The sequence below is a fragment of the Xyrauchen texanus genome, chromosome 12 (assembly GCF_025860055.1).
Source record: "Xyrauchen texanus isolate HMW12.3.18 chromosome 12, RBS_HiC_50CHRs, whole genome shotgun sequence".
Lineage (NCBI taxonomy): Eukaryota > Metazoa > Chordata > Actinopteri > Cypriniformes > Catostomidae > Xyrauchen > Xyrauchen texanus.
In genome coordinates this window covers 37,117,366-37,131,681 of record NC_068287.1, presented here as the reverse complement: position 1 = coordinate 37,131,681, position 14,316 = coordinate 37,117,366, and the positions used below count along the sequence as shown (strand labels likewise).

The window sequence follows — 14,316 nt, the reverse complement described above, 5'->3', positions numbered from 1 at the left end:
CATGCCTTAAAGTTGTAAATTGCAGTAGCAACATGTAGTATTCTGAAGCACATAATGACTTATACTTTAAAGGATTCAAGGCCAGTAAAAGCCCAGAGTATTTGTCAAATAGCAATACGGTAGGTCTATCCCACTCTTGCCTTTGCATAAGTGAATAATAGAAGTTCAGGGAAGGGCAAAGCTAAATTAAATAGTGGCGCTCAGAACATCCATTTGTCACTTTCATGGTCAATGAGTGATTGAGTAAATATGCGCTTGGATGGCTAATGGCTTAGATAAATGCACCTGTTTGGTGCAGTGATCCTGACATAAAATGGGATATCATGTTTACATTACAAATTATCCCATTCCAGGAAGTAACACTCAGATTAATGTTCAAATCACTTCATATGGACTCAAACAGACAATCGTTATCTCAAATCCTGATAGTTTTCAGATGCAATGTCTATATAACTGCCCATAATAGTCATACATAATAGACTCTCCCTACTGATGAGGTATGATTTGCAATCTTTCTAGTTATGAAATCAATTGGGCAAATTCTCCGTATCCCATTTGTTTGTTGTGTTGTTTTTTGTGTTTTTGCCTTGCTTCCATGTGATCACACAACTTGTTCGACATGCAGCTGCAGGAGGGACAGCAGGAGCTGGAGAAGGTATTGTGGGTTCACCCCCTCATCCATCTGCAATGTTAGAATTGAGGAGATCAAAAAGAGCACATATATTGGGCTCAATACCTACCACAAGTTTTCATTTGCAGTTCTTTCATTAGTGCTTACGCATACATGCAACCATAAAATATGAAGCTTCAATGGGAACCAAAGAATGCGTGTTGCGCATATTTAATATTCATTAACAGGAGCACCAAAAGATGGTCATGAAAAACAGTATAATAAGTCTTTGGGTTTTTGCTAAGAATAATGGATGTTTCAACTGTAGCAAGAATTAAATGCATTGAAAGTGCTTTAAATGCATTCACAGTACAATGCAAAACATTTGCTATACTGTTCCTCCTCTGCATTACATGATACTTGCAAAAGGACAATGCACCAGTTCATTGCTTTGCTGTCCATTTTGCTACCAGTCATCAATGCTAAACACACTGAAGCTTACAAAGATGTTGTGGGTCTGTTTGGTCATTTTTTATATTGTGGTCTAATTGGGCAGTTGATATTAGTATTGTTTTTATTTGATTTTACTTATATATATATATATATTTTTTTTTTTTGTAGCTTGTGATTGAATGAGTGAAAAGGCACTTTTATAAGCAATAATCCCAGGATTCCTCGACCCTAATGTATTCTGCCCTATAAAGGCTAAGTGCAGTAACTACAAATTTGGTCAAAAATGAGTTAAGACTTCTAATGGGCTTTATGACGTGTTCTGTCTTGTGAAAAATATCTGGGTTAAATTATGTCCCGTTTCGGGATAAATGCATTACTACTAATCTACCCATAACATGTTTGACTGGCTGGTATAAAAACTTTAAAGGCCTTTTTCTCTGTTTCTTTGTTTGCGTAGTTACTGCACTTAGCCTTTGTAGGGCAGTATTGACCCCTCATTTTTCCTGTGTAGTTCTCCATGTTTCAGTACAATTTAGTTGTAGTCTACTGCTTGCTAATTTAGATTAGCAAACATGGCTTATTACTCCAAGTGCCTTTAACTCCAAATTCTGAAAAATCATTGTTTTACTTGTCACAAAAAGAGAACCTTGTCTAATGTGTTCCTTGGCTCCTTATGTGGTTTTAGTTCCTTGTTTCCTTTTCTTTATCTGCTTCTGATGTTGATTGTTGAGAGAGGATGGCTAAGTGTTGTTAATTCTGCAGTATTGTCTGTGGCTGTTCATATTATTCTGCCTTCCACATCGTCAGAAGAGTTAACACCAGGAAGTCCCTGTCTGCCAGAGAGTGGCCGGAGCAGTGCAGCATCACTGAATGTTGAGGGAGAGAGGGAAAATGGGGAAAAGGAGAAGTCTGTCAGCCCCCACCAGTCACCCATGTCCCCACATGGACTTCCAACAACCCTTGCCATTGGGTTGAGTTCAGGGATCACAGGCTTTGAAAGCCAGATGAAGGGGAGTCCTTCAGATAAGATATCTGACCATCACAGTCCCAATGGATTTCAGGATGAAATAGAGAATTCTGAGAGCAAATTTTCTCATTCTCCCATTTTAAAAGAGGCTTCCAGGAGCCCCATAAACATGGTTGAACAGGAGGAAGAAGAAGATGAAGAAGAGGAAAGAGAAGTTGATGATAAAGAAGAGGAAGAAACAGGAATTTCCTTGGTACACAGTTCTCTTGCCCCAAACTTGACACACCAGAAAGATGGTAACATTGTTTGCCAATATGATGCTCCAACTCATCTTCCCATGACACCAGAGGAAGCTAAACAACGTGGCCTGTCCTTTGACTACACAGAACCTCAAGATCCTTGTCAGCAAGATGCCCCAGCAGGCTGGGAGTGTAGCTCTGACAAAACACCACCAGAAGGCAGGAGCCCCGACTCCTGCAGGGCAGATCCAGGCTCACCCCTCTCTCCCAGTGCTGCTGCTGACCCCACCCAAGAGTCATCATCCCTCACAGACTTCCAAACTGATGCCAGGGTGGAAGAAGAGGAATCTGAGGTACCAGAACAAGAACAGGAAGTGGATGAGACCAGAATTCCACCATTTTCCCAAGCAGAAGAAGCGCCCAAGATGGTGCCTGAGGCAGAAGCAAAGTCAGAGGAATCTGAAGAACCTAAAGAATCAAAAAAGGAGGAGAAGCCAGAGAAGTACTTGGAGACAAGTGATGATGATCTTATCGATGTGGAGAAGGTAGTGCAAAATGTCCAGTCTGTTGCCAAAGCAGAATCTGTTGCTGCCATAGCTAAGGTTGCTCCAAGCAAAGGCGCTTCTGTCAAAGAAGCTCCAGCCAAAAAAACTAAGAAATCTGTCCCTACAGTTGCTGCCACCCCTTCCCCCAAATCTTCTCCAAAACTTCAGAAAACTCCCTCTAAAGATGCTGCTCCGGCCAGAAAAGCAAACCTCCCTGGTGCCCTATCTAAAGGTCTGTTTTCCGTTCTGTTCTTCAGTCCTCTCACAGCTTCCTCCTCTTATCACAGATATCTTTTTATTTATCCTCCCTTTTCTTTTTATTCTTTTTTTAAAGTAGAGCAATAGAATTATGCAGCTCCCTTTCAAAAAAACGCACACTACGATATGAATGTGTTCGGTTAAAGAAATGGGCTGCTTGTAGCAACAAAATCTCGCTCTCTCTCTCTTGATCTTTTTTGCCCTGTCTCTCCTCTTTCCCTCTCTGTGTGTTGTTAAGTGTTTTTTTCTTGTGTCTGTGACTAACTCTGTGCATTGATTGGCTGCTTTTGCTGGCACACTTTTTACCTGTCCCCTGTATTGCATGTGACCTGTGCATGAATGTTGAAAATATCACTCACAAACCAGTATGTTACATTTGTTGGTGCACCCCTTTCCCAGACGTCAATTTTAATAAACATTTACATACAACTAAGGGGACCCAAAGGCTCATGAAGATGGGGTTGACTATAACGCATACTGAAAGGAGAAGGTCAACATTTGCTGCAGGGTTTGGGACAGAGCATCCACTAAATGTCTCTCACAGCTATTCAGATGTCACCCACAAAAAGATCAGACACAACCAGCTCACAATGCACATAAATCAATTAACAGATCAATTCAGTCTTACAGATTAACCTGTTTTAGACAATCAGACAGTATCATATTTGCAATTAACACTGTTGTATTAATGAACAGATTTGTTAAGGCCAAAGTATACTTTGGTTTTCCATGTGCAGGGACATCTCGCGCACATCGCACATGATGCACATTTTGTCATAAGCCAAGTATGTGCGGACAGTCTGTGTCTGTTCACATCATCTGCACATGTGCCTTGAGTTGACCGTATTAAAAGAGTATCGCAAAGCAATCGTAGTCACAAGCGTACGACCTTGTGATCAAAAAAGTATACTTTGAAAGGCTGAAGCGCTCAATTGGGCATGAGATATAATGGCACGTGGAACAATTAAGTATACCCTAGCCCTTAGATTGGACACAGCAATCTAAGGCAGTCATTTGTGTCTCTGAAATCTAGCAATTGAAATTAATTCTGTAATGTTCTAGCTAATAGCTTCCAGCTGCAGTGGATTCTGCACCACTGGTGGTACAAAATTATTTTGCAAAAATAATAACTGTCTCCAAACAGGTTTCAAACACTCCCATTGTCTTGCATTGTTTGTATAAATAGTTCCCAAACTCATGCCGTTGGTTGAGCCAGAAATTAACAGCGCAACAAATCAAAGTTGAAAGCACCGCAGAGTTTACATTCTTTGGGGAAATCAGCCCTTGAATGGCTTACTTATAGTTGTCTCTGCACATTAAGCTGGGATATGAGAAAGTAATGTAACAGAAAAATTACATTAGCTTTCATCTTTAAGCTACTTGATAAAAAACATTCTCTTTTTCTTTCATTTAAAAAGCTGATATTTTATTGCGTAAATCATGCAAAATCAAGGTCCTAACATAATTTTCTATTATACACATAAATGTTCGTTTCAGAATGTATATCATAAACAAACATAAAAAGCTGAAATGCTGGAATATCTACTTCTGGGAACAGGACACTAAACATCACAGTTGAAAACTCACATTGAGCACAGATGCGCAAACACATCAATAAACGTCCCTCTTTAATTCAAGTAGATTCGCATCTTTTTGATTTCAAACGACTAAACACAAGACAACAGGGCTTGCACTTACTGTTGCTTTCTTGCTCTTTCTTTCTTACAGCCAAAACTGGAGCAGGGGCAACTCCTGAAAAAAAGGTACAGCCATTATAAGAGGTGAACCAATAGGACTGTAGCCAAATAAGTTAAAATGATTAACAACTAGAAGTCATTCTTTCATATATTTATTAATATCGCAAGTGTTGCAACAAAATTTCAATCTTTTTAGTTTAGATTTCCATTTAGCTTTTGTGTTTGTTTATACCTTATATATCATTACATTGATTTCTGACTTCACTTTATTAGTTATTACATTTATTAGTTACTATTTTCTCATTGTTTCCAGTTGTTTTTCTATTGTTTTATGTTTTTGTCTCTATTATCCTCTCAAACACATAAGAAACCCACCACAACCACAAATGCTAAAGCTAGACCCACTTCTGCCCCGCAAAGAGGGTCTACAGTCTCTCAGGCATCCCCAGCAAAAGCCCTCTGCCTCCTCCTCAACTTCATCATGTCGTTTTAGCAGTCCAGGCTCTGTAATTTTATTCTATAAAAAGGCAAAACAGTGCAGGGGCCAGGAAGTCCAGGACCATGGTGAGTACTGCCCATCCCTAACCATTGGCCTTTAGACTAACATAAAAGCTGTCATCCTTTATGGAAAAGCCAGTGGTCTTAGCTAAACAAGTGAAATTAAATTTCAGTTGGCTTGGTCATAGCCCCCCAAAATGAGCCCCCCATGAGATTTAACGCACCAGATACACTTCACAACATCAGAACCTATATTACCAGGGTAACAAAAGCAGCAAGTGAACTTGCATCTCAATTGATGATATTTTGAGTCTAAAACCTACTAAATGAAACTGTGATATTATTATAACAATTTAGACTTTCAAAAAGAGCTTTCCACATTAACAATGTATTTACTATTGGCTGATTTTGGTTGTCCATAATTAGGCTGGAGATGTCAAGACGAAGACAGCAGGTGCCAAACCCCAAGGAGTAGGTGTCAAAATCCCTGGTAAGTGGTTTTTAGTTTCCCCTTAATTGTAAATCTATTAAAATAACAAATTAATATTTAGACAACCTTTATAAATAATAATTTAACTGTTAATTTTTCAAGATAGTGAATTAAAGTGTCATTGTGCAGATCAAGACTGAACCAAGTACCTTTAGGAAATGTGGTCCTCACAATTTACAATGAACTGATCATTTTCATTGAATAAGTCCAGTTTCACTCAAGTATTCAATATCTCTGCATGCAAATGAAAGTGCAACATTTATCTCCACAATTTATGTAATAAACCTTGGAAGTATTTATGGTTAAGTTCATTTGGATACCCAAGTTCACTGCATGCCAAACTGGAAAAACAAGTGCACCTTCCCAGCCCTACCACTGTGCACCACTTCAAAAGTCTTCAGGAAATACAAAATATCTGCCAACTAGAAAAGGGTTGTGAAACCCCAAGGGCATGAGTCTCTCTTTATAGCCCCCTAAAAGTGTCTGATATTGTACCACTTTGATTTGATTTGTGAAAAACAGCTGCTTCATGGATGGAGCAGCGAAAGGCAGGACCAGGGTCTTTTGAAAGAGGTAAAAATGCCTCTTTAGTATGGGAGCCAATACTGCAATAATTTGACCGTAAATATTGCTGTTTCCAATATCAAAAATCTGAAGGAAAAAAACAAATAATAATAATTGTAGCAAGAAACTCAAATACAAATACAAATAAAAAACAAATACAACTTTTTTGATTATTTTAAAATGAATCAAAGATTTTAAAATGAATTAATTTTAAACTTAATTTTGAAAATATCTATCTATTCTCTTGCTTTCTCAGCTGACTCCCCTAAAACTCCAGACCGTAGTGGATGCAGCAGTCCTGCCAGTCGGTCCTCCACACCTGGACAACAGGTGAAGAAAGTAGCTGTGGTGCGCACCCCACCCAAATCACCTGGCTCACTGAGAACCCGCACCCCCATTGCCCCCGTTGCTCCCCTGCCTGACCTGAAGAACATCAAGTCTAAGATCGGCTCTACTGAGAACCTCAAACATCAGCCTGGAGGCGGGAAGGTAACGATGACACATAATAGACAAAATGTTTTAACTCTTTCATACGCACCATCACACATATGTGACGGTTAATAACTGGGACCCGCAAAGTAGCGTCACACATATGTTTTTCTGCAACAGCCAGTTACATTACAAGCTGCCAGATTCAAATAGTTTACAGCTCTTATACACAGTCAATACATCAAACGGCATCTTCCTTCGTTGCGTGCTGAAATTTACATTAGTAGCGGTTGTCATTCGTCAAACAAACAGCTAATCAAAGAGTCTTTTCAAGCACATAATATGTTTATTTTATGTAACAAACAGCCAAAGTTTCACCAAAGTAACCCAATAACAGTTTACAGCTTGTATATGCTGTATACAAGCCATCATATCTAAACCCGATCTTCCCATGCATGCAGAAATGTCTACTTATTAGGTGCAAATGCAGTTCATTCACACAAACAGCAACTCAAAGAGTCTTTTCAGGCATATAATATGTTTGTTTTCACAAACAGAGAGCCAAACTATCACAAAAGTACCATGATAACAGTTCACAGGTTGTATAAGCACAGCCATCATATCTAAACACGATCTTCCCATGCACGCAGCCACATCTGCCTAGGTGCAGATGTGGAATTGATTCACACAAACAGCAACTCATACAGACTTTTCAGGCATATAATACATTTGTTTACTGAAACAGACAGCCAAACTATCACAAAAGCACCATGGCAACAGTTTAAAACTTGTATACTCAGTGAACACATGCTGATCATGATTATCGGATGCACGCAGTCACGTCTGTTTACATTAGAGTTTGTCAGACACATACACATGTTGTTGCGGCTATCCTTATTAGGACTCTTCATAGATATAATTATTTTTATACTGTATGAACTATAGATTTTATCCCCTAAACCTAACCCTGCATTAAAAAAAGGTGATTTGAATTATGGGGTCACTAGAAATGTCATCATTATCCACATTTAGATAATAATACCCTTGTAATTACCAGTTTTTTACCTAAAGAAAAATCCTCGTAAACCGCTTAAACCTGCCCACACACACAATATCTGAGATGTCAAACAGTGCATGGGCAAATTGGACTGCTGATATTATTTGTTAATTTGTTTTTTATTGCTATATAAACAAAATAAACAAATACAGTACAGCAGACATGTTTACTATATTATATACAGTATTTTTATTATTATTACAAGAAATCAAAAATTAACTCTGCCCCCTCTACTGGCTGTGCAGTCACATGCAAAAATAACTCACTCCAGAGGGCACTGCAGGGTAATTTAGACCCTACTCGTGAAAAGGTTAAAACTGGTAAATAAGAAATGTCTGAAAAAGCAATCAGACATTAAAAATGCAGTTGAAAGACCTTTACTAGAATGTTTACTTTTTAAGTGTTTGGGCAGGTGTTTTCTTTCCAAAACAATCTGCAAGAAAGGGAATGAAAGACCTTTTCTCGTAGGTACTTGAGATTTTTATTGGATATTAGGCTCTTGAAGAGACTAGCACTATTATTTTTGGCACAAATTATAATTCTTTAGGCTCAGTAATTTGAAACAAGTAGCCATTTAACTGCAGCTAGACTCCTGGGGCCTGTTGCACCAGCTGGACGTACACCCGGTTGTAAGGTTAGGCTGGACGTTAAATGTGCCTTAAGTCTTGATTTGTTTCCAGTGACAATAAAAACTGATGGCGCAACTAATATACAGGCTACATGATCAGTGGGCATTCAGGCATGAAAGAATAATGAGAGGCCACACAAATCCTATATATATATATATATATGCGGATAGAGAGCTCATTGAAAAATTTCTAACAATACACCAAACCCCTTCGCAGAACCTGGGATCTGCACCACGCCCCAAGGCACCGCATTAACACTTTCTTGAATTTCCTTTGCCTGGTGTCTATAGTTCTTAAGAGGATTGACTTGTCTAATGTTCAGTCTAGATGTGGATCCAAAGACAATATCAAGCATGTTGCCGGAGGTGGTAATGTGAGTAACTAGTAGGATTAGAACTCATTGCTCAGACGTTTATTGTATGCAGAGGTGTAGTTTAAAGCAGCCATGATCCGAGCTTCTGTGATATCCTGGTTGCCTTATCCCATACATTCATATGTACACAATTTCAAGCTCTCTAAGGATTAGTTCAACCAAAAGTTCTCATTATTTATTCACCCTCATGTCGTTCCAAACCTGTATGTCTTTCTTTTGTGGGACACAAAAAATAAGTTTTCTTCACAGGGTTTATTTGTCAAAATGTGAGTCAATATTGAGCTTGGTCTGTCAAAACACACCATAAAACCACATTAAAAGTAACCAATATGACTCATGCACTATATTCCACGTTTTCTGAAGCATACAATCACTTTGTGCAATAAACGATATAAAATGAGTCTTTATTCACTCTTAAAATCATGAATTAAGTGCTTAAATTAAATATGTCTGCTACATCGATAACATCAAACCTCATTGGTTCTCATCGCATCTGGTAACCAAAAGTCATGATGTCATCATGTTGCACAACTGGAGTCACTATTTACTTGCATGATGGTGAAAAAACCCTGCAAAAACTCTTTATAAATTCACCTTTTGTGTTCCACGGAAGAAAGTCATAAAGGTTTGGAGCAACATTGGGGTGACTGAATTTTCATTTTTGGGTGATGAATCCTTTTAAATATGAACAATAACTCTGAAAACACATGCAAAACTGTACTTCCTTGTCTACACTAATCTTGCATTGGCAGATGGTCCACAAAATACATATAATTTCACTAGTTAGCTCTAGATATGGACCATATAAGTGTTGAAAATAAAATGTAAAATGGATAGAGGACAATCAAATTTACTATCATATGTTAACAGTGTTTTTTGATGAAAAATAGGCCCCTCTTCGGGCATCAATAATGTATATGTAATTTCCTGTAAATTGATGTGTGAATTGGAGCAATTTCCTCAAGAGTTTCTGTAACATCCCTTTTGAGTTTGTTACATCAGATGTAGAATAATAGATTAGACAACAGTCAAATGATCAAAAATGAATAATTTATTTGCCTCAAGCTTTGAAAATTTCTAAGAGACGATCTTAAGTACCTAAAGCTTTCAAAGACTGTATTGCAATGTCAGTGTCAATAGTAACATGTTTTGAATTCTATGGAGCCAAACACTGAAGTATTTTGAATCTGAAGTTTCAAGTTTTATTTTCATTTCTTTAGTAAGATATGTTCTTGAGACTTGTAACTGAAAATAGGGCACTTTCATTTACGTTTATTTATATATACACTCACCGACTACTTTTATTAGGTACACCTACTTATTAATGCGATTATCTAAACAACCAGTCTCATGGCAGCTGTGCAATGCATAAAATCACGCAGATATGTGTCAGGGGCTTCAGTTAATGTTCGCATCAAGCATCAGAATGGGGAAAGAATTGTGCTCAGAATGCACAACACGTCGAACCTAGAGGTAGATGGGCTACAACAGCAGAAGGCAGTGGATGCAGTGGACACAGGCTCACCACAACTGGAAAACATCGCCTGGTCTGATGAATCTCAATTTCTGCTGATGTACACAGATGGTAGGCCCGCTTCAGCCTCAGTTTTCTGTTCTTGGCTGACAGAAGAGGAACCCAATGTGGTATTCTGCTGTTGTAACTCATCCGCCTCAAGGTTCGACGTGTTGTGCATTCTGAGATGCTTTTCTGCTCACTACAATTGTACAGAGGGGTCATCTGAATTACCGTAGACTTTCTGTCAGCTCAAACCAGTCTGGCCATTCTCCATTGACCTGAAGGCATTTCCGTCTACAGGACTGGATTGTTTTTTTTGTTTTAGGCACCATTCTGAGTAAACTGTAGCTGGAAATGCTAAGGATCTGCAAAGCTGTCATTGCTGCACGTGGAGGATTTTCTGATAAGTTTTGAAAAAAAAATGTATTAAATTTTTTTTTTTGGGCCATTCAAACCAAGCTGTTATACATGTATGCTTACACAATCACTTAGCCATGTGTTAGATAACTAGCACAAAGATTTAGATCTCAGTCCAGATTGAATTGTCCTTCGGTCTGAATGCTTACCAGAGTCCGCCTATTGAGTACCCCTTCTCTATAGACTGTTGTGCGTGGAAATCCCAGGAGATCGGCAGTTACAGAAATACTCAAACCAGCCCCATTTTCCCCATTCTGATGGTTGATGTGAACATTAACTGAAGCTCCTGACCTGTATCTGCATGATTTTATGCTTTGCACTGCTGCCAAACGATGGCTGATGGCTGCTTGACTGTAGGCAAGACACAGTTGTCTTTGTACTCCTCACCTGGTTTCCGCCACACACGCTTGACACCATCTGAACCAAATAAGTTTATCTTGGTCTCATCAGAGCACAGGACATGGTTCCAGTAATCCATGTCCTTAGTCTGCTTGTCTTCAGCAAACTGTTTGCTGTCACCATCAACCCGTGCATCTTATCACTTGGCTTGTTGAACACGTTGCTAAGACATAGCACGTGTGGAGGCTTCATGCCATCCACGCCCAACTCAGCACACGCCCCACCGAGAACGAACCACATTATAGTGACCACGAGGAGGTTACCCTATGTGACTCTACCCTCCCTAGCAACCGGCCAATTTGGTTGCTTAGGAGACCTTGCTGGAGTCACTCAGCAAGCCCTGGATTCGAACTAGCAAACTCCAAGGGTGGTAGCCATCATCTTTACCACTGAGCTACCCAGGACCCCATGTATGATTATTCTTAAAATCACGCACTGATATCTAGAGTCCTAGCTGACTTGTGCTGTTTTGATCAAATTTGCAAGGGCTGACTTCCCAAAAGCCACCATTACAATGTGTATTGCCTTTGATGGCTTTAACTACAGAGCTCTACTCTGCCAGAGTTTTATGAAGGTTTGGCTAGTTCAGGGTCTACAGCATGCCTGCACAAGCAATGCATTTGCAATTAGGCAAGACATCCAATTAGATGTCATTTGCAGAACAATGTTCAAGTTCATTTTGCCTGAAGCCAGTGTCAGACCCTCAGTTGTCTCATCTTATCTGGTGTTCCTCCTGGTTCCTCTTATTTGTGATGCACCTTGATTGCTGCTTGGTGTTTAAGCATTTCTGCATTCTGCTGCAGTGGTTTTTACAATGTACTTAAAGGAAATAGATTAGTCTGCAAGTGAAGATGGTGAGGTGTCATGGGTGAAGCAGGCTGTTGAGAGACATCAAAACTATTTCTATGCCTTCCACAAATCTTGTTTTATTTAAAGTATTGTGACCTCTAGACTCAAAGTTGAATCTTAGAAAAGCCCTTAAAGACTTTTTTGTCTCTGTTCATAAAGTTTCCTTTTTATACATTATTATTGCTCTGTTTAGTGGCATGGGAGTGCAAGTATGTTTCCTCTCTGTCCCATAACCCTTGATGTTGTATTTAATCCATTTTCCTACAGTTTTCCGATCATCAGCCATGAAGAAAGCTTCATGAATGCTCAAGTGCTTGAGCTTGTGGGTTATTTCTTTCCAATGTGAAGGTCTCATCATGTTCTGGGAGATGGCTGATTTTCTTTTCTTAATTCTTCAGGTTCACATCGTTCACAAAAAGATTGACCTAAGCAATGTCCAATCAAAATGCGGCTCAAAGGCCAACATTCATCACAAACCAGGTGAGATATACTGTATCAGGTAGTTTCACAAGCAACATAGTTAAAAAAAAAAAAAAAAAAAAGGCATGTTATCACCAATATGACACCAATAGACTTAAAGGTGCAGTATGTAAGATTCACAAACCCTTGTTATTAATGACACCTGTGGCCGTTAAGTGAACTGCAGCCTGCTACCTGTTGCGCGCACACACACACACACACACACACAACTCCATAGGGAAACGAGCGAGCGAATATGGACCAAAACAATGACATAACACACAAAGAGGCTGAACGTGATTCACCTGCATCATGCTAACCGATGAGGTAGCATATTTAAAATGACACAGTTATGATTGTTTTACTACAAACTTTGAGACTGTATATTATATTTGACTCTCCAGTGCTGGACCAGGGCTAAAACAAAGTGTGAATATTGGTCTGACTATGCGAGACTGTAGTTTGTGAAGTAATCACTTTTCTTTGTGTGATACATTGACTGCATTCATACGATAGATTATGTCGCCATTACGACATAATCGAAACAAGGTAGCTTGTAATTAGTCAGCGTTAGCAGGCAAGATCAAGTTAAAATTACACAGATCAATACTTATGGCACTATATTTCACATTTCTCAAAACCAAACGAAGGTCCCCTCCAGTAATCACATGCTCTGCTGATATTCACCCTAGTTTTCGCTCGAGCACGATCACATTCCCGCTTAGCCAGACTTAGACCAGGTTTGCGTAGGAGTCGGTGTTGTGCCAGACGTTTACTGGATTCCATCTCTAAGATAACGTTACCTAGTGTTGCTGTTTGTTGTCGCTGTTGAATAGTGGAAGAGACACTATTACTCTGAGGCAAGGCTCTCAGGAACATGCATAAACGTCACATCCTTTGGATTTTCCCGGCAAAAGCGACCGCTCCCGTCGCATGAAAATCAGACTACATGCTTTAATAGACAACCTAGGAAGTCTGGGAAGGGCTCATTTTTTAATTTGCATTACAAGCAGTTCACACATTGGCAAAAAAAGGCGAATATTACATTATTATATTATTATTAGAAAAATGTTACATATTGCACCTTTACATTTGTACACATTATTTACCTTAATGGCTTGGAAGAATTGCCTCCTGTAAGGATACCAGCTGGCAAATAATGATCCAGGTTTTTCAACCAGGATTCTTGAAGTTACTAAGTCAGCACCCTTACTTAATTGAATTGTAGTAAGTTTTCATACGTAGTCACATCATCACAACAAGTCAGACAGATTTCTAACTGGCATCCTCCTGCTTGTGATCACCGGTGACCTTTAGTGTGCAGAACATGCTCGTCTCAAATGAGCCTATCACTACATTAACACTACAAGTATTCACGTAGTCCCAACTAAAATAGATTAAGTAAACTTCCATTTTATAAAATTAAATAGATACAACTTGATTTAATTGTGTTCTAACAAAATGTTCTAAAATTGTGTTGCTTTAGTTTATTGTAAATTAAGTCAATTGAACAAGCAGCAAAAATATATTTTTTTAATGCAGTATGTCTGTGAACTGATATATTAAAACATATATATAAATACTTGAAATAAATATTCAAATATTATTCAAATATCAAATTTCCCAATTTGCTATGTTGCTTGGCAAACTCAAACACTTTGTATATTGAACTATTACTCTGTTTTATAATTGCTTGTTCTGATTATTATTAAAGGAATAGTTCACCCAAAAATGAAAATTCTCTCATTACTCACTTACCTGATGCCATCCCAGATGTGTATGAGTGTCTTTCTTCAGCAGAACACAAATGAAGGTTTTTAGAAGATAGAGCTCTGTCAGGTCCTTACAATACATGTACAAGGGTGCC

At 38.8% G+C, this 14,316-nt stretch overlaps 1 protein-coding gene across 8 annotated transcripts in view; it reads left to right on the top strand.

Annotated features, from left to right (window-relative positions):
* maptb (microtubule-associated protein tau b) overlaps positions 1-14,316 on the top strand; it is a 46,693-nt gene that overhangs the window by 24,622 nt on the left and 7,755 nt on the right. For 6 of the 8 annotated variants that reach the window (XM_052138667.1, XM_052138668.1, XM_052138671.1 and 3 more), the window contains 6 exons: positions 626-655; positions 1,871-3,046; positions 4,801-4,835; positions 5,694-5,757; positions 6,578-6,810; positions 12,389-12,470. In XM_052138667.1, coding sequence (XP_051994627.1) covers positions 626-655; positions 1,871-3,046; positions 4,801-4,835; positions 5,694-5,757; positions 6,578-6,810; positions 12,389-12,470 — 1,620 coding nt within the window. The remainder of the gene's footprint in view (positions 1-625; positions 656-1,870; positions 3,047-4,800; positions 4,836-5,693; positions 5,758-6,577; positions 6,811-12,388; positions 12,471-14,316) is intronic. The other 2 variants (XM_052138673.1, XM_052138674.1) reach the window with 2 other exon arrangements.